At 40.8% G+C, this 21673-nt stretch overlaps 1 protein-coding gene across 2 annotated transcripts in view; it reads right to left on the bottom strand.

Annotated features, from left to right (window-relative positions):
* ATP9B (ATPase, class II, type 9B) overlaps positions 1-21673 on the bottom strand; it is a 290892-nt gene that overhangs the window by 91612 nt on the left and 177607 nt on the right. For both annotated transcript variants that reach the window (XM_011934361.1, XM_011934362.1), the window contains exon 12: positions 20768-20928. In XM_011934361.1, the coding sequence (XP_011789751.1) occupies positions 20768-20928 (161 nt within the window). The remainder of the gene's footprint in view (positions 1-20767; positions 20929-21673) is intronic.

The raw sequence follows: 21673 nt of genomic DNA, 5'->3' as shown, positions 1-21673 counted from the left end.
ATGTTAAAAATCTCCACGATTCTCTGATTTCAAACACTAAGTTGGCAGAGTATAACTGTCACTGCCGAATTCTATGTAATTTTTAGTAATGTTCTAATTTTACAAAATTTTAAAACCTATTCGGCTGTAAAGTACTATACTGTAACATAATTTGTCACCCCCTCAATATATATTAAACCTAGTATTTTGAGAAGAATTATAGAAATGGATTATAAAGTAATAAATACTAGCTATATTTTAAGCTCATTTTATTGCTAATTTAGCAACTGTGAAATTGTCACGAAGAGACTTATTCCAGGTAAGTGGAAAAGGTATCTGTCATTTCAGACAGTTACCTGAAACAAAAGGCAATCATGACTTTTACGCAATATGAAAAATGAAATAAATGATCTTAAACAAATACTGTGTTCAGCAATGTTAGGAGTAGGAAGATAACGAACCTGTTTCATGCTACAGGAAGAAAGCGTTTGTAAATCTCGGAATGTCAGCTCTCTTAATGACAGCTCCCTGTGATCCAAACAGTTCCTTCCGCTCCACAGCTACAAAAGTGTCTGAGGAGGTAACTTGGACTCTGAACAAATTTGAAGTGCATTTTCCTAAAATATACCATGCCATCTTATTTAGGCACCACGATGTTTGCTATATTTAAGCTCCAATTTGTTTTAATTAAACCTGCAGCATTTATCACTACCAGGTGAACCCAGTCCCACAGCTTGTCTGAGAATCGCCCGAGATTCCCCTCAGGGAATGAATCTACCTGAAATAATTCACATGCGTTCCTCTGCCAGACTTATTTTTGGATTCTAATCTGAGAAAAATGAAACAGAAGTCATTTACGTCAGAATTTTTATCAAAAGAAATTAAAATCTTTTCCTATAAATCATAAAGCTGGAAGGACACAGAGGCCATTTGATCTGAATTTTCCCCAACATTTGTCACTCTGTGAAATCTTTAATTTTTTCATGACACATCAGGGAGGCAGGGGCTGGCACCCAAATATTCTCCCTGGGTGAAGCCAGCCAGTGCGATCCATGGTGGACACAAGACCCAAGATGTCTAGGCCTAGTTTACACCTCTCTCTGGGCTTCCGATTGATACATGTTCTATTTCCTGTGTCTTAGATTCATCACAAACACCCTGAAATGAATAGATATACAATGGTGTTAACATTCCCACTTCCTCTCCTTACATGCCAAACAAAATAAAACACGCACATGTACTCTTCCGCAGTGTGCAAAGTTTCTCCATCATAACGACTGGCACGGCCACCTGCTGCTGCAGCCAGACACTAGGAGTAATCCAGTTCCCTTTTCCTTCCAGTGCCTTCATCCAGGTAATCAAGAACCCCTGCCAGTCCAACCTCCTAAGTTCCACAGCCACTGGCCTTCAGTGCTCCGTAGGGAGGAAGCAGGTATCTGTTTTACCTGTATTGATTCCTAATTTTCAAACCGTCTTAGACCAATAACAGACGTGAGCTTTCTGAGCCTCAGTAACACCATCTGTCGAGTGCCATGGTCATTGTGTGGATTAGGAAGGATACATAAAAGGAGGTGACTGAGAGTTACAGTGGAGCAGGTAATCAACGAGAGGAAATGATCACTGGTCTGAAGAGTTAGAGGGTTTACGGCAAATGAAAAGCCTGAGCTACAGTGGAGAGAGCTCAGGGAGAGGAGCGAGGAGCGTATCTGTGCTGTGTTCAGTGGTGGGAGCTCAGGGAGAGGAGCGTATCTGTGTAGCATTCAGGGAAGGCTTTGGAGTGCAGATGTGCACCAGGCACATCACATGTATGTGCATACGGTGCATCAGGCATGCACAGACACATGGCTTACACATGTTGTGTTGCTGGAACAAAGGCAGAGATACACCCTAAACATGGAAGCATGCTATTTGATCTGCATCCACTGCACAAGATGTAAGGATAAACAAATGTAGTCTTCGGTCCTAAGACACAGAAACTACAGCAAAGTATTATAGAAAGTCATTTAAATTGGTGTAGGCAAAATTCTAAATCCCATTGTAATGTTTCTGAGTGGGTGTGGGAGGACTGAAGATTTGCAGTCAAGTGGTGTTCTAGGAAGAGTGAACTGAGTACCAGCTTTGAAGATGAGTTGAATCAAAGAAAGACCAGAGGCAAGCGGCAAGCAAAAGACATTCCCAGCTGCACGTGCAGCTCACAGGGGCCGCTCTTCAGCGCAGCCAACTCCTAGCCTTCTGCTTAGACTGACAGTAGCCCCTAGGACCAGGTGCTGTGGCAACTGGGAAACAGAGTGCCTCGGGGCTTCCCTCACACTCGGGACTCTTCCGACTTTCATGTGGAAGTCACTGTGAAACACACAGAGGGCCTGTGCCTGAACTCTGGGGACAAATGGGGTTTCATTCCCCAGGCAAGCCCAAGGACACTGTTTGAAAAGTATTCTGGTTGGTTGAGAATGAATCAAAATCGGAAACTCAGGAATGGGGGAAAGGTGAGCACTGAGATTAATGACTCCATGTTGTTAAGCAAACATGGGTACCAACCTGAAAGGATGGCCACTGTTGCTTGTTGAAAATAGGATTTCCATATTACAAGAAAATAACTATAAAATTAGGGTTTGTAGATACAGATTAAATGATCAAATACTAGGAAGTACAAAGGAGGAAAAAAGAGGAGTTGGAAAAAAGATTAAACTCTTCATTATATTTAAGAGGGGTCACAAGTTATTGTTTGGTTCTCAACTTTGATATTTGAAATCAAAGTTTAAATATGTATTTGATAAAGTCAAGCAGTGGCAAATTTTAAGAGAGTTTTGCAATTTTCACATAATTTAAAAATTTTAAAGTAAAATACATTCTGTATAGCAGTACGAATATATACACAGTACACACACACATATACACACACACACAGTTGCCACATAGAATACATGAATGTGTGCATATAAATATAAATGAACACACAAGAATGCAGAAGCAAGGCTGAACACCTATGCCAGGATTGTGAAAGGAAGAAATATTTCTATTAAAGGCTAGCACTTTCAGTTTAAAAATAAATAAAATAAATACCGATTTATGCAATTTAAGAGCTACACCTTAAAACAAAATGTCTCCAAAAGGCTAAGAATAAAGGAATGGCAAAGATAAAAGGCAAATCCCCCAAATAAGTACTAATAACAAAGCTAACCAGGCAAAAGGGAGCCAGTTAAAGGCCGCAGGGAGGATAAGCAGGAGATTTTCAAGGTCAGAAAAGCTTAGTTTTCTATCCAACGGTGACACTAACCTCAGTAAAACTATGGCGGCAAGGACACGCCTCAGGGAAGGCAGGGCCAGCAGGCGCAGGTCAGTGAGCCTGTTTGTGGAGCTGAAGTCAGGTTCCCATTTCCTGAACACATTTCCAGTGACTTGAAATTTTGAATGAAGATGCTCCAAGGCAGAAGCAAGTGTGTATGTCTTAAGAAATGAACCTCCATCTCTGTTCCCAAATGAGTCCTATAATTAGTTTTTCAAATACGACTACCAAAAACACCTACCATAACAACAAACACTACCACATAACACAGAGCAAAACAAGACGCCATAAGCAAGAGCCAGAAGACCAAGATACAACATAAAAAGATTGACAAAGGTATCCAATACTGACATAGATTATAAAACAAATGGATACATAAAAAAAATTTAAGAATGTTTGCATGGAATAGGCAACTTTAAAAATAAAATAATGTGATAAAGAAACCAACCAGAATTTTTAGAACTAAGAAACATCAATAATTAAAATTAAGAAATTCATTAGTTTAACAGCTGATTACACACAGTCAAAAAATGAGTAACTTGTTAGGTCAGTGAGGACGATACAAAATGAAGCAAAAAAAGTGGCAAGTGCAGCAGCAAGAGCAGCGGAAACAAAGGCGCGGCGAGGACAGCGACCAAGCCCTGACCTCACGTCCCACGCAGGACGCGACAGGCGGGGACAGAGTGAGGACATCGAACAAGCCCTGACCTCACGTCCCGCGCAGGACGCGGCAGCATCCTGCGGGGACGGGGCAGCATCTGAAGAGATGATGACAGACCTTCTAGAATGAATAAAAGAATCTACAGAGTCAAGAAGCCCAACAAATCCTAAGCACTGTTTAAAAAGAAACATCGTACCTCAACACATTATGTAAGGTAGGTAGAGCGGCAGAGGTAGAGCGTACAATGCCACCAATGAGGAGAGGATGGAAAAGCAGCTGGAAGAGATGGATGGACCCAAAGAAGTAAAGTCTTAAAAGCAGTAACAGAAGCCAGAAAAGGTGACAACCTAGAATTCTACACCCAGTGAAACTATTTTCCAAGAAGGATGACCAAGCGAGAATTGAGAGTTCCCAACAGACCAGCACCAAAGCACAAAAAGCGAACACATTTCTGACAAAAGGCAAATTATTCTACATAGAAGGTCTAAGACGCAAGAAGACATTACGAACTGAAATGTGGATAAAACAAAATGATAGAGAATGTATAAACAAAATCAGTGATATTGCTAGGTTTAAGAATAACTAGGATTTTCTTTGGGGTTTAAGAACAACTAGAATTAAAATAAGTGACAAAAATGGTGTAAGTCCAGAAGGGAGCAAATTAAGTTAAATGCTCAAGGGAACTGACTTTTAACTCTGATAAGTTAAGAAGGTTTTTAACTTCCAGAGTAACTACTAAAAGAACAGAAACCACTTACATAACTTCTGAACTGCTGGAGAAAAATGTTGCATTACAAAAAAAATAATAAAATAGCAAGAAAGGAGAAAAGTATTGAACAGGTAAGTAATATTAAAAGCACAAAATAAAATAGCAGATTTAAACTAAAAATATAAACAGTACTATAATAATTGCATATGCGCTAAATACTCTAGTCAAAAATTATCAAAGTTAGATAAAAATTAAACTAACTACAAGATGGCATGCTAATACAAGATGTATGCTAATTACAAGAGACACATAAAAATAAATATACAGAGAAGTTGAAAGTAAAAAGATGGAAAAAGATATGCCAAAGAAATTAAAGACAGCTGGCATTGCTACATTAACACAAAACAAAGTAGAATTTAATGCAAAAAGCTTTAGTAGAGATAAAGAAAGTCACTTTATAATGAGAAACTGCTTAATTCACTAGGAATAGATAATAATTTAAATTTGTATGCATCCAATATCAAAGCCACAAAACACAAAATACTAAAAATAAACAGAATTCCAAGGAAAAATAGACAAATTCACAATACTGATGAGAGATTTTGACACATTTCAGCAACTTTTATGAGAGAGGAAGACCCTAGTGGTAGACAGAAACTGAAAAACAAGATTAAGAATCTTGACCTATCACACAGACGAAATCATATGACCAACAATTTGGAATCCACAACAATTTGTGAAGCACACAAAGAATGTTTATAAAAATGAACTAAATATTGGACCCTACAACAAGTCTCAACACATTTCACAGATCTGAAGTTAAAAAGGTATGTCCTCTGAGAAAAATACAATCAAACTATGAACAAAGACGTATTAGAAATTTCTCAACTATGCTTATAAATTAAGATAAGAAATAAGTTTGTAATAAGCATGGGTCAAAGATGAAATCACAGTCGAAATTAAAATATTCTGTACTTAACAAAATACTACAAATGAAAATACAATACAAAAATACTACATATGAAAACTTCTGAAATGCAACCAAATTAGTACTTACAGAAAAAGTTTTAGCCTCCAATACATATATTCACAAAGGGGGGAGAAGGTGAACACTAACCAAGGAGGAATAGACAAGTGAGAAAACATTAATGAAATAGAAAAATACTACAGAGCACAAAGAATCCATAAAGACAAGAGCAGGTATTTCCATAAGAAATGAAAGTTGGCAAACCTATTGGAAGAGTAGTCAGGAAAAAAAAGAAAGCAGAAAGGGCAGAAATAACAAGTATGAACAATTAAAAAGGTTGATATCACAGATCCCATATGTGTCAGGGATAACAGGAAAATATGAACAAACTGTTGTAAATGAAACTGAAAATTTAAATACTTGATTATGAATTGAAAACTATAACTTTGCAAAACTGACTCAAGAAATTAAAAACTTGAATAGTCCCATACCTAAATAGTCCCATAACTAAATCAAATGTGTCAAAAATGTTTCCACAGTAAAAAGCTGAGGCTCACATGGACTTCTTATGTAAATGTTCAAGAAATAAACAATTCCAATTTTAGATAAATTATTTTAGAGAAAGAAAATGAGAAAAAAATGTTTTTATGAGACTAGCATAATCCAGATACCAAACTCCACAAGAATGGTATGAAAAATAAAAATTACAAGTCAATTTCACTCCTGTAAAGCAATGTAAAAATCTCACAGAAAACACAAGCAAATGGAATTTAATAATAAACAAAATAGTCATATACCATGATCATGTTGGGGTTTTGCTCCTAGAAATACAAGGTTGGTATGACACTAGAAAGTCAATCGATACAATTTGCCATGTTAATACATTAAAGAAGAAAAATTTAAAGATGAAAAATCTTCAACAGATTTAGAAAAATATTTCCTAGAATACTTTCATGATTTAAAACAACTTTTAGCAAAATAGGAACAGAAAAATGTCAATGTATTAAAAGGCTTCTATAAACAAACTTATAGCATATTTAAACGACAAACTGTTGAAAGTTTTGCCTTTGAGGATGGGAATAAAAGAAGAATGTTTATTATAATCACTTTTCTTCAACAACATACTGAAGATCTTTGCTGCAGAAACAAGGAAAAGAAATAAATGGTGCAAAGAACTGGAACAAAAAAAAAGCTGTCATTATTTACTGATGATATGATTATATATAGAAAAAATTCAATACACCTAAATTAATAACTAAAATAGGATTTTTACCAAAATTGATAGTCAATAATTTTATAAAAATTAACTTTATTTCTTTACATCAGCAAAGAGAGAGGAAATGGTTCTTTTAAGAACGATATTTACAGTATCATTTAAAAAATCCCAAGTATCTAAGAACTGCTCTAACAAAATTTGAGAAGACTTATTTTAGAGAAGACTTAAATAATATTGGGAGATACACCATATTCATGGCCGAGAAGAGCCAAAACATGCTTAAAGAACACAAGGATGAATGAAACAGAATACAGAACCCAGAAATAAGACTGCACACTTACAACCATCTGATCTTCCACAAACCTGACAAAAACAAGAAAGGAGAAAAGGACTTCCTATTCAATAAATGGTGCTGAGATAACTGGCTGGCCATTTGCAGGAGAGAGAAACTGGACCCCTTCTTTACACCATATACAAAAATGAACTTAAGATGAATTAAAGACTTAAACGCAAAACCCCAAACTATAAAACTCCTGGAAGACAACCTAGGTAGTGACATTCAGGACACAGGCACAGGTGAAGATTTCGTGACAAAGACACCAAAAGCAACTACAACGAAAGCAAAAACTGACAAATGAGATCTCAATAAACTAAAGAATCTCTGCACATCAAAAGAAACTTACCAGCAGAGTAAACAACCTACACAGTGGGAGAAAATTCTTTTGCAAACTACACATCTGACAAAGGTTTAATATCCAGCATCTAAAAGGGACTTAAACAAATTTACAAGAAAAAAACTAACAACCCCACTAAAAAAGTAGGCAAAGGACGAATAGACACTTTCCAAAAGAAGACAAACACGTGGCCAACAATCATATGAAAAAAAGCTCAACATCGGGCTGGGCGCGGTGGCTCACGCTTGTAATCCCAGAACTTTGGGAGGCCGAGGCAGGCAGACCACGAGGTCAAGAGTTCGAGACCAGCCTGACCAACATGGAATAACCTAAATGCCCATCAATGATAGAACGGATAAAGAAAATGTGGTACATCTACACCATGGAATACTATACAGCCATAAAAAGAATGAGCTCATGTCCTTTGCAGGAACATGGATGGAGCTAGAGGCCATTATCCTTAGCACACTAATGCAGAAACAAAAAACCAAATACCGCATGTGTTCACTTATAACTGGGAGCTCAATGGTGAGAACACACTAAATGTGAGAACACACAGAGGAGAAAAACGCACACTGGGGCCTATCAGAGGGTGGAGGTGGGGAGGAGGGAGAGGATCAGCAAAAACAACTAATGAGTACTAGGCTTAACGCCCGGGTGATGAAATAATCTGTACAACAAACCCCCGTGACACAAGTTTGCCTATATAACAAACCTGCATATGAGGACAGACTTGTTCTATCAAATATCGAACTATTATAAAAGTCTATTAACACACACAGTTTGTTATTTGGTGGGAATACAAAAACAGTCCAAGGGAACAGAAAAGGTAACCCAAACAGGTCCATGTGTATACAAATGCTTGGTACATGGCAGACAGGGCACTAGATCACTGGGAAAAGTCTTTTCTATAACTGGTGTTGAGACAATTGGTTTGCAAAAATATGGTATTTAAAAACCGTACTTCGCACCATATATATTAAAAAAAACAAAAAACACTTACAGTGGTCAGAGGAAAAACAGTTAAGCTTCTAGAAGATAATGTAAAAGGAGAGCTTCATCTCTTTGGAGTAGGGAAGGATTTTTTAAACAACATAAAAAGTGATAACCAATAAAAAAAAAAACTCATATATTTGGCATGTAAAATCAACAATTGTTTTTTCATAATTTCACCAATGGGTGGGTAAAAAGTCAAACTACAGATTGAGAAAGATATCAGCAAAACATAAGCCGAGAAAGCCTTGGCATCTAAAATAGATAACTGCAAGCTGCCCAGAACACCAGACAAAAGACTTAGAAAGTTCACAAAAGAGAAAATCTAAATAGCCAATATATATGGGCATAATTGTTTAGTCTCACTATCAAGCTGGGAAACGATCATTAAAACTGCAATGAGAAACTCACTTATACTAAGTGTTGCTGAGGATGTGAACTACTCTTGACATTGATGTTGGAATGGTAAATTGGTACAACCACTTTGAAGAACAGTTAAAACATTATCTGGTAAATTTGGCAAATGATATAGCCAAGTAGTGCCACTCCTAGATACCTTATACCAGGGTGCCAATGTGTGGAATACACATTCATGGAATGTTAATAGCAGCACTGCTGCTCACTGTAAAAAAACTGGAAGCAACCCAAACCCCAAAACAGCGGATATACTGGATACACTAGATACACTGGAATGCGCTCATGCAAGAGAATGACAAGCTGCAAGAAACGAGAAGAGGACAACACAACCTCCTGCATGCAGCCATGTTAAACAAAAGGAAAAAGACAAAAAGAAAACATCCAGTATGATTTCAATTACAGAAACTAACAAAACAGGAAAAACTAATTCACACCTGACCCTCAAACAACACAGGCTTGAACTGTGCAAGTCCACTCAGATACGGACTCTTTTTAGTAAGTCAAGTCAACCCTCTGTATCTGAGGGCTCTGCATCTGCAACCAAACATGCATCAAAACACAGTATTCCTGGGAGGCGAACCCCGCAGACACAGACGGTCCACCTGTCCTATGGATAGGCTTTGCAGGGCCCACCGTGGGACTCGGGTATGCATGGGTTCTGGTATCCGTGGAGGCTGCTGGAACCAATCCCCCATGGGTACCAAGAGATGACTGCATATATTTATATATGTAATTTTTAGATGGCAAACCTTTAGGAAAAGCAAGAAATTAACCATAAGAGCAGCATTCCATAATGTATACATACACCAAAACATTACATTGTATCTCATAAATAAATATAATTCTCTATTAAAAATGAAATGAAAACTTTAAAGCCCACACATTTCAAAACAAAACAATGCTCAAAGGCTGCTGAAGCAGCCCGTGCAACGAAAAGTAATAACTTTTCCGATAGATTAAAACAAATTTGTTAACTATAATTTTTTAAAGCCAAGACAGTGATTATTTCAAAAGAAACGAAATGAATTGTGCAAAAATATATTTTCTAAGCCAATATAAAAACTGGCACATAATTCATGCTATAACTAATAAGAGATTTATACAGAAAAAGTATAAAAGGAAACATCTTAAGTGTGTATGGCACCTTAACTCTGAAACTGCGTGAAGATAATGGTGCTAAGTGCTAGACGGTTTTGCAGCCACGCTGGACCCTCAGGGTTCATGTATGGAATCCCTGGCACATGTGCCACGTAAAGGGGATGGACTGTGGTATTAGAAAAGCAGTATTAACCAGTTTTCCTGTCACAGCATCTCCACTGACCTTAAAATCTGGAAAACAAGCTTCATCGTAGAAATTTTTCAAATTGTTTCCCCAAACAATCTTAGAAACCTCTTCATTTCTCTGAATTTTCTGAGTTCAAATAAGCAAACCGGAAAAAGGGGCTCTTTAGCCAAAATCACTTCTAAACTGTGCCCTTTTCTATCAAATGACTTCTCTGTTCCCCAGCACTATTTCCACAGTTAGAGGCAATAAGGTTTGTATATATAAAATAAAACTTTGTTTTATTTCAACTTTATATAAAACTAGTGATGAGAGTTCATGAATTAGCCATGCTCAGTAACTAGAAACTTAACAAAAAGATAAATTATAGAAAAATATTTTTTTCCTAAAGAAAAATATATTATTAAAAAAAAAACAAACAACTAAACAAACTTGAAGGTTTAGGGACAGGTTTTTGGTTTTTGTTGAGGGCTAGGTTGTAAGGAGAGGTGGAGGAAGTAATTTAAAGTTTTAGATAATTTTTACTTCTATGGAGAGAAAGAGCAGGGAAAGGAGAGGGAGGGAGGGGAACAGGGTGTCCAGACGAAGACGCTGAGGACTGAGCTGCAAGGCCCCGAGGGTGTGCGCCATTCATCCCTGCACGCTCACACACAGCGGCACGGGGCGTGTACTAAGCTGAATGGCCCATCGCAATACCTTCCCAAAAGCACATACTTGGATGTTGAGTAAATGAAGAACCGCTACACATTCAGCCAAGTGTTCAGCATGCAGAAGGCTGAGCTGCCTATTCAAAAGTGAGAGCTTGGCAGGACACTTAGCAGGACAAGGAGACATCCTCCCACAACACTCAAGGAACAACAGGCGGGAAGGAAACACTCCTGAGTATCGGGAAACTGAACTGTTTTTTTTTTTTTTTGAGGCGGAGTCTCGCTCTGTCGCCCAGACTGGAGTGCAGTGGCCGGATCTCAGCTCACTGCAAGCTCCGCCTCCTGGGTTTACGCCATTCTCCTGCCTCCGCCTCCCCAGTAGCTGGGACGACAGGCGCCCGCCACCTCGCCCGGCTAGTTTTTGTATTTTTAGTAGAGACGGGGTTTCACCGTGATAGCCAGGATGGTCTCGATCTCCTGACCTCGTGATCCGCCCGTCTCGGCCTCCCAAAGTGCTGGGATTACAGGCTTGAGCCACCGCGCCCGGCCTGAACTGTTTCTTACAAGCCAAACAGTGGCCATGGGACACTGTCGCATCTCACCCTTCCTGACGCTACCTTGCCAAGAGCAGGGGATGAAGCATTTTGTAAAAAATGACTCTATGTGGTGCGCTGGTTTCTTAAAGATGCCATCACTAGATGTCTTACAGCAACAGAATGTTATTTTCTCACCATCTGGAAGGTGTGGGCAGAGCTGCTTCCTCCGGGACACTGGGCGGGGTGGGGCGGGTGGAGGTGGCTGTTCCGCCTCTCTCCAGCTCTGCTCACAGTCCTTGGCGTGCCCTGGCTTGTAGCGGAACCATTCCAGTTTCTGCCACTGTCTTCACCTCACCTTCTCCTTGGCATATTCCTACTCCTTTGATTACAAGGACACTTACTGCAATTAGGGCCTACTCTAATTCAGGATGGTCTCGTTTAGAGATCGTTATCTTAATCATATCTGCAAAGACTCTTTTCTCAAGTAAGGTCCCATTCATAGATGTCTTGTGGGCACATGTTTTGGGGGCCATCACTGCATGCACGGGAGTCCACCCTCTAGCATTCCCCAAATGTACATCAGTCCCAAATGCAGAATACATTTACCCCATCCCAATATTCCAAATATCTCAGCCTACTATAGCATCAACATGAAGTCCCAAATCTCATCCAAACCGCATCTGCTCAAATGTCCCAAATCTCATCATTTAAACTATCTAAATTAGGTATGGGTGAGACACTGGCCATGGTCCATCCTGGGACCTAAGTTCCTCTCCACCTGTGGACCTGTGAAACTAGAAAACAAGCTATCTGCTCCCAAAATACAGTGGTGGCACAAGGATAGATAGATATTTCCATTCCAAATGGGAGAAACTGGAAGGAATATAAGATCACCGATTCCAAGCAAGTTTGAAATTCAGCAAGGCAAACTCTGTGAAGTTTCAAGAGCTGAGAAGAACAGAGTAACTGCGTCTCAGTGCCCCTTAGGCCGACAGCTCCATGACCTCTGCACTGCCCGTGTCAATGCTGACCCTGGGGTCATTCTTCCTCTTTCTGAAAGGCAGCACATGCTGGCAGCCAGTAGCTCTATCAAGCTGTTTCCTGCCTATCAGATTTTGGGAGTCCAACAGCCTTCTCTCATCTCATCCTCTCTCTGTTCCTTTAGGTCACGCTGGTAGTTTCTGCTGATAAAACAGGATGGGTCTCCTGTGCATACCCTGAGAGTCCACACTAGTAGAAAACAGACCCCAACACAGACCCTCCTCGGATAGCCCCTCTGTTCCTGGTTTCTGCGAAGCTGCCGAGCACATCCTTCAGTCGGCCCTGAGAGGGCCTGGCTCTGTGTCCCCACCCAAATCTCTTCTTGAACTGTAATCCCCATGTGTAGAGGGAGACAGGTGATTGGATCATGGGGGCGGTTTCCTCTATGCTGTTCTCGTGATAATGAATGAGTTCGCGTGAGGTCTGACGGTTTGATGAGTGTGGGACGGTTCCTCCTTCACACGCTCACACCTTCTCCTGCTGCCTTGTCATGATAATGAGTTCTTCTGAGATCTGATGGTTTGATGAGTGTGGGATAGTTCCTCTGACGGTTTGATGAGTGTGTGATGGTTCCTCCTTCACATGCTCACACCTCCTGCTGCCGTGTTGTGATAATGAGTTCTCATGAGGTCTGATGGTTTGATGAGCGTGAACAGTTCCTCTGATGGTTTGGTGAGTGTATGATGGTTCCTCCTTCACATGCTCACACTTTGTCCTGCTGCCTTGCGAAGGTGCCTACTTCCCCTTCCACCATGACTGCAAGTTTCCTGAGGCCTCCCCAGCCATGCAGAACTGTGAGTCAATTCAACCTCCTTTAGTGTAGTATCTTCACAACAGTGTGAGAACAGACTAATACCTGCTTCTAATCTATCTCTTCAAAGAGCAAAACGCCGCCTGGACATACCCTTGGTGAATGCTTTCCAAACAGTGAATCTCCCAATATTAGCACTTTATGCAATCTGGATAGGCTCCAAATTTTCCAAATCAACAATACCTGAATATCACATCTAGGTCTAAAGAAGTTGCAAACACTCTTTTCACCAAGCATTCTACCTGGAAAACAAGGTCTTACTAAAGCTGTTTGGTAAATTAGCAAAAACCTGTAAAATGTCACAGAAAGGGTACCTAACCGAAAAGTAACCTGATAAAGCTCCTAAAAGTTTTCCTTCAGAAAAGTTCTTTCCTAAATCCAGGAGCAATGACTGCTGTGCCTGTGCTGCCTGACACTTTTGGTCTTCCAGGGGTGTGCCGACTGCACAGAGCTCTGGGGTTCCCCAGTCCATCTGCTCCAGAAGCTCACGGGCAAGCATCCCCAGGCTCACTGGGTTGGATGCCAGACCCCTGGTCAATGAGAGGAAACCCTGCCTCCCAAGCCACACACACCCTGCACCTTCAGTGCTTTCAACAAAGCCGCTGTATTGACAAGAGGTTCCTCGGTGTTCGCAGAAGGACAAAGCCGCTGTATTGACAAGGGGTTCCTCGGTGTTCGCAGAAGGAACACCTTTATCACTTTGTCAAACAACATTCTGCCGGTAACACCCATATATGCCTCATGTGGGAGTAAAAACACTCTGACCCACACTGCTAAGACAGTTTTTGCATTATCAACTACACTGGTATACAGCATTTCAAAGCATATGGACGAAAGAGGTAATGATTAAAGAGGGAAGTAACTGCAAGTCCCTGACCTCAGAGAACTTTAAATGAATATAGAATTCTGATAATCAATTTTCCTTTTCTTATGAGAGATGTACAGGATTTAGGGAACATGTATGAATTTTAGAATTACAAAAGTAAAAGTTAAATACTATAATATTTTCCTTTGAAATTTACAATGTAAATTCTATCAAGTAACTCAAAATATTTTACTTCATACAGAGGAATTTTTATAAAACAGCTTAAATTTGAAAAGCCCTTTAAGAGTATTAGGACAACAGAGAAAAAAGCACTTTACTTGGGAAGCCGATGTGGGCAGATCACAAGGTCAGGACATAAAGACAATCCTGGCTAGTATGGTGAAACCCCGTCTCTACTAAAAATACAAAAAATTAGCCGGGCATGGTGGCGGCGCCTGTAGTCCCAGCTACTTGGGAGGCTGAGGCAGGAGAATGGCATGAACCCAGGAGGCGGAGCTTGCAGTGAGCTGAGATCGCGCCACTGCACTCCAGCTTGGGTGACAGAGCAAGACTCCGTCTCAAAAAAAAAAAGAAAGAAAAAAGCACTTTACTTTTCAGATATGCATACCGTGCAAAACCAAAACATATTTTAGAAGTCTTACCTTTTATTCAATCCAAAAGCATATTTAGCAAATACAAGAATGTGTCATTCATATTTTACGTCAACTTTGTGAAAGGAAAACAAACTTGGCTTTAATCAAATGTGAACTTTAATTCCTCGAATCATTGTCCTGTGCTTTTGACATCAACTGATCTCACCCCTGCGTGCACCCTGTGTCACTGCATCCTGAGTGAGAGAAACACGGTAGAGCCTTGTGTTGAAGTGGTGTGAGACGTTCTGGAGCCAAACTGAGGGGAAGTGATAGTTCTTCCCCGAAAGCCTCTCCAAGCATGACCGAACATGCTAAACATCAAACTGTTGACTGAAAAACCAGAGCAAGAGAGACCTGCAGAAAGCCTGCCATCGTCCTCATTTTCTAAGCAGACACTAGAGAAGGATACACAGACTTAATCTAGGGTATGGGCATTTTATGTAGATATAAATATGCATAGTCATATTTGTAAGTCTGTATAAACACACTGGAAAGGTTTGACAGAATTTGAGTAGAGATAGCAGGATTACAGATCATACTTATCATCTTCTCTTATTATTAGTTTTTTTTTCTTTCTTTCTTTCGAGACAGGCTCTTGCTCTGCTGCCCAGGCTGGAGTACAGTGACGTGATCTCGGCTCACTGCAGCCTCCACCTCTGGGGCTAACGCGATCCTCCTGCCTCAGCCTCCCAACTAGCTAGGACTACAGGTGCATGCCACCGTGCTTAGCTAATTTTTTGTTTGTTTGTTTGTTTGCTTTGGAGAGACCACGTTTCACCATATTGCCCATGCTGGTCTCTAACTCCTGGACTCAAGCTATTCACCTGCCCTATTTTCTATTTTGTTTTACTATAAATACATATAATTACGAAGGTATGAAAACAAAAATTAGTTTTAGTTAAAAAATGCTTATTGCATAAACTAATTTTCATAACTATAATTAATTTTTCTTGGTAACTGGATACAGGAAAAGGTCAAATCTTTCTATATTATTTTACTAAAGAAAGAAGTAACTGGAGATAGTCCATATAAATAAAATATTTCACTAAAACATAATAAAAGTCCCAATACTGTTCAATAGTTTCTATCAGTTAAAGATAGAGGTACCCTAGATACAAAAAAGGAAGCAAAGCTCTCATGAGGCCTTTTTGTTTTGTTTTGTTTTGTTTTTTGTTTTGTTTTGTTTTGTTTTTTTTGTTGAGACGGAGTCTGGCTCTATCACCCAGGCTGGAGTGCAGTGGCCGGATCTCAGCTCACTGCAAGCTCCGCCTCCCGGGTTTACGCCATTCTCCTGCCTCAGCCTCCCGAGTAGCTGGGACTACAGGCGCCTGCCACCTCACCTGGCTAGATTTTTGTATTTTTTTAGTAGAGACGGGGTTTCACCGTGTTAGCCAGGATGGTCTTGATCTCCTGACCTCGTGATCTGCCCGTCTCGACCTCCCAAAGTGCTGGGATTACAGGCTTGAGCCACCGCGCCCGGCCTCATGAGGCCTTTTATGCGGTGAAAGAGAAGCAGCCTTGAAAGGAACATCATGTGACATTCTAGAACTGAAAGAAATCAACTGACTTTAAGAAAAATCAAATTAATGAGAGCAAAAAAGAAGGAATTCCTAGAAAAAGATGTGTTTGCTCGACAGACATGGGAGCAGGCGCCCTGTGCTGGAGGCTGGGGAGGCTGAGCTGGAGTGCACGTGTGCCAGCCACTGGCCATCTCTGCTGTGCTGGGACAACGTGCTTTCTCTGCCAAGACATTTTCCCCAGGTCTTCCACGGTGGCCTCACCATGCAGGCCACTGCTTAATGAGCACCCGGTCAGGGAAGGCCCACATTGCTCTGAAGCCCTGCAAGGTTCTCCCTGTTCCAGTGCCTGGTTTGACTTTACTACATAGTGTTTTACGGCTATGTAACTGTTTCGTTTATATGCTTTCGCCTGTCCCCTCCGATTAAGGAGAGGCCAAGGGCACTGGATGGCCTGCCCATTTGTTCTGTGTCAGCAGGGGCCAGTGCATCAGCTTTGACTATTTACTGACCACAACACTTACCTTGCTACCTTGTATTGTCTCTTTCTTTCTTTGAGACAGAGTTTTGCTCTTTTGCCTGCCCAGACTGGAGAGCAGTGGGGCAGTCTTGGCTCACTGCAACCTCCACTTCCTGGGTTCAAGCGATTCTCCTGCCTCAGCCTCTCAAGTAGGTGGGATTACAAGTGTGTGCCACCACACCCCACTAATTTTTGTATTTTTAGTAGAGACGGGATTCCACCATGATGGCCAGCCTGGTCCCAAACTCCTGACCTCAGGTGATCCACCTGCTTTGGCCTCCCAAAGTGCTAGGGAATACAGGCGTGAGCCACCTCGCCCGGCCAAAATAAGAAGTAATGGGATTGAATGTGAATAATACGCACTGTATTTTCCAAGTCTTACTTCAGACATAATCATTAAGGTTATTCTTCTGTAAATGAAATTTACCCTGCTAAAAGCCCCTATCCTCTTTGAAAAAAGACTGACCAATAATATGTAGGATGATTCACTAGAAACACCCTTTTACTACTGCAGTAATGGCAAGAAGGTTGCGGCCTGGAGGTCTAGTGCAAACACTGAGTATAAACCAAACAGGATGACAAGATGAAAGCAAATGTCGACTAGTAAAGCATGTAAGTGGATGGGAGAGGGGAGATGAGCTGACTTAAAATATTTTAGGGTCTTAGCATTGATTGAGAGGAGAGTAAAGATAAAGCTTAACTTTAAACTTTACTAAATATTACATATTAAAAATGTAAAACTTCTAGGGAAAGCACAATAATAGAAGTATGGGGTATCATTTCAAGTTAATAGAAAAAATAGAATTGAAAAAACTCCAAAGGTTGCAAGAAAGAAAAGAAAAATAAATACAGAAGTAAAACAAACAGCAAAAATAAGGTGGCATAAATTAATGCAAATAAAGACAGTAGCATGGGATTTAAGACAACATCACTACCACCTAGCTAATGCTGTTTATAAGACATTTTCATTCACCAGAATAATAAGAGCTATTCTAAACCTGTAAGCAACTAATAACATAGCCTCACAATATATAAAGCTAGAATTCATAAAATGGCATGGGAAAATGGACAAGTTCATTATTATGGTGAGAGATTTGCACACTCTCAGTAACTAAAAGTTAAGGAGTTTTTTTTAAAAAAAAAAAACAACAGTAAAGCGCATACATTAAAGAAGATCAATCTAATGGATATAGAATAATTCATGTAAAAATACACATATTTTTAAAGCATACATGGAATATTTATAAAATGACCACATACCAATCCACAAAGCAAATAGTAATGAAAACAACATGCTATGAGGCTCTGGAAGCAACTTGCAGGGGAAGAATCCCAAACACGTTCTGTGTTATGAAGCTCTGATAAAAATGAACGCATAACCTAATATAACCCAAAAGGCAGATACCGCAGAAGTGTCTATCAACATATTTTGGGAGTTGGAATACATTTTCTCTGTAGGAGAAAAATATGCCATCCTTGAGACAGGTTCTCAAACTGGCACAAACATGTATATGTGCCTCACTATGTGCCTTACATGGAGCTCCTGAGAACCAGAGACTCGACTCCCATTAGTCAGCAGGTCTTCGAGTGACAAGGCCACAGTGTCAGGAGGTGTTCCCTGCAGCTCTAGGAGAAGCAGCTCCTCCATCTGGGCCAGTCACTGCAGCCTGCTTTGCCTGAGACAGGCATTCCAACCGGCAGAAACTAAGAAAAGCAGGAGAAATGTCTTATTTCCTCCTTCACTTGATGGCTAACCTATCTTCTCACGTGACAATACAAAAATGGATACCAGGGTTCATTCATGTGTCTGGAGACAAAGGAGACTCTTGGGGAGTGGTGGCATCAAACGGAGGAAGCTGGTGGAGAGAAGATGCAATGTGTGAAGGGCCTGGGATCAAGGTGAGTATTTAGGCTGAACAACAAATGAGAACTACCTGAAGGACCATCACATCCGAATAAGTAAATTCTGGCATGACAGACAGATACAAAAGGCAGGTTACTTTCTGGTTATACTTTGTTAATTGCCACTTAGCCAGTGGGGGGCTGGGTATTTTGAGGACAAAGACGAACAGAGTCCACTTGTGGCACTCAATACGTGCTGGCACAAGAACTGTGATGATCTGTGCTTGGGTCCTCTGAGCAGGACGGGGCCTTTGTAATGGGTCCATTCAACAAATACTTACGGAGGCCCTACCACATCCCAAGCGTGCTCCGTTTTAGGCCCTAACTAGGACACAACAACAAATGGGCCACACAAGGCCTCTATTCTCACAGGGCTTAGTGAGAAGAAAGAAACGGGCAACAAACAAGATGAATGTCATAGAGATCTACACAGAATTCAATAGGCTGCTGTGATAGCAAGTGGCTGGCTGTTTCTTGGTCTGTACTGAGCAGACAAAGGCAGCCTCTCTGAGGAAGAGTATTTAGGGTAAAAGCCAAGTGACGTGACAAGACAAGCCTAGCCACGGAATGATGAGGTACAGGAGCACCGAAGCAGAGGACACAGCTAGGGTGGGAAGCAGCTGGCACATGGGGATAGCTGCAGTGTGGTGGGAGAGGCGAGTGGGGAAGGTGGGCCTTATTAGGTTCAATCCACAAGTCAGGTTGGAACAGCCATCTCTGCAGTCAGCTTTATGGAGTGCAGAAAGTCCATGTCAGCAGCAAGTCACACAGCTGCAACGAGTAGTTGCTGTTTGCTGCGTGCTCTCTGCACAGGCCTGGCCACCACGAACCAGCAACACTGTGGAAGGCAGCGTCCACAGGAATCTGTGCTGTGACGGGCAGAAAGGAGGCTGATTTCCTACCTCTCGAATATACTGGGTGAGAGCAACTGGATTCATTCCCAGTGATTGTCTGTGAGGGCAGTGCAGTGTGTACACATCCCAAGAACAGATTATAGCTCTGACTTTATGACGTAACTACATGGAAGAGACATCACCTTTTAGAGCAAATTTTGGAGAAAGCTGGGGTTAGAAATAGAGATATCTTTCTCTTCAAAGTGGCTACCTCCTGGAGCCTAAGCATTCTACACTGTTTTAGTCCATTCTCCGTTACAAAAGGTAGATGCTCTAGATTCATTCACACTTCATCCACCGTGAGGGTGAGCTGCTCGTTCCTATGAACGTTTTAAATCATATATATTAGGAATATCTTTCTTAAAATATTTTTGAAAATACTTTAAAATGGATTTACGTTCATATGGTAAAATATTAGTCTTTACATTAAATAGGCATCTAATATTAACTACTTATAGCCCAATCTGTAGTTATAACATAGGTTAACATTTTGAAATGATAGTCCATATTAAAAACACAGCCTTGGCCGGGCGCGGTGGCTCAAGCCTGTAATCCCAGCACTTTGGGAGGCCGAGACGGGTGGATCACGAGGCCAGGAGATCGAGACCATCCTGGCTAACATGGTGAAACCCCGTCTCTACTAAAAAAAAAATACAAAAAACTAGCCGGGCGACGAGGCGGGCGCCTGTAGTCCCAGCTACTCGGGAGGCTGAGGCAGGAGAATGGCGTAAACCCGGGAGGCGGAGCTTGCAGTGAGCTGAGATCCGGCCACTGCACTCCAGCCCGGGCGACAGAGTGAGACTCCGTCTCAAAAAAAAAAAAAAAAAAAAAACCACAGCCTTAATATTTTATCTAACTCGACAGATATTAGATATATTAAATAGAACTTTAAAATGCCAATGATTCCACACAGATCAAAGGGCACTGGAAATTTAAAAGTCTATCAGCAAAAAACAAAACTAATTTTGTGCAATTCTGGTTTATGTTTCATCAGGAAATATCCTCTGATTGTTGAAGAGGACACCATCAGCACGTTCACTATCAGGAAAGTATGACACCTCTAGATCCTTCTACCGGCACTGACGACGTCTCCCCAACAACACTTCCACTGAAGAACTCCTCCAGATTCCTCAGACCTCCTGGCTCTTACTTCTCTAGCTTTGTTTGGATAATTTCTTTCACACTGACAAAGATAAATTTCAATGAAATCATACTCAATGAAACCAGACATTTGTTTTACGTTCGTTTTTAAACCTACCTTATGGGAATGATGTAAGAAAAGAGGAGAAGGAACCGAAAAAGATTGCGGTACCATGGACCCACAAATCCTTGTAAGGTTACCATGACAACAGAAAGAGCAACTAAAGCCAAAAATAGTGCTTTCGTCAGCCGATTGAGTTCAAGGTCCAACAAACCAACCTGAAAGAAAAACACATGAACACATGAACAAGCTAACCATAATGTCCCTAATATTATAAATCAGAATGCATGGTAATGATGACAAAAAAACTTTAAAATTTTTTGGTATTAGTCTTTATTATAATGAAATATGAAAATGTTACTAACTTTTCTCCTGAAAAACCTTTAACAGATTCAGGCAGAATTTCTAGAAATGAGTCATGATTCCCAGAGCATTTCCAGAAAGGGTCTACTGACAAAACACGAGGCCAGAGCACGCAGCCGCAGCGAGCTCAGGCATGGCCTCTGGACGGGTGGCGCACTGGTCGCTGGCTCAGGCGAAGTGAAACGCAAGCCTAGAGAAGGGCACTGGAAGCTTGCTCAGGGCGTGGCCCGGGAACAGAGTTCTGAGGGCGTGGGCGTGTCTTCCTTGCACGTGCTACGCCATGGCCATGCCTCTGTTATCCGTGTGGGCGCCTCTGCACATCCCCCATGAGGATCCTACTCTAGATGGAGAGTTCCCAAGAACAGGACAGTATGTATGTCTTTCCGATCTACCAACAGTCTCTTTGAAAGAACTTGTCTTACAGCAAAAAAAAAAAAAGAAAAAAAAAAAAAGCAATAGACAGTTAGCTTAAAATAAAACCTTTTTAATTTGCACAAATCATACATTGTATGTTCTCCCAGTCAGGTACACTACACACAAGTCCATTCTATGGATCGTTTACCAGCTGAGCAAAATGTGAGGGAAAATTATGTCAATAAG

Source organism: Colobus angolensis, unplaced genomic scaffold (assembly GCF_000951035.1).
Source record: "Colobus angolensis palliatus isolate OR3802 unplaced genomic scaffold, Cang.pa_1.0 Scaffold135, whole genome shotgun sequence".
NCBI lineage: Eukaryota > Metazoa > Chordata > Mammalia > Primates > Cercopithecidae > Colobus > Colobus angolensis.
This window is presented reverse-complemented; position numbering and strand designations above follow the sequence as displayed.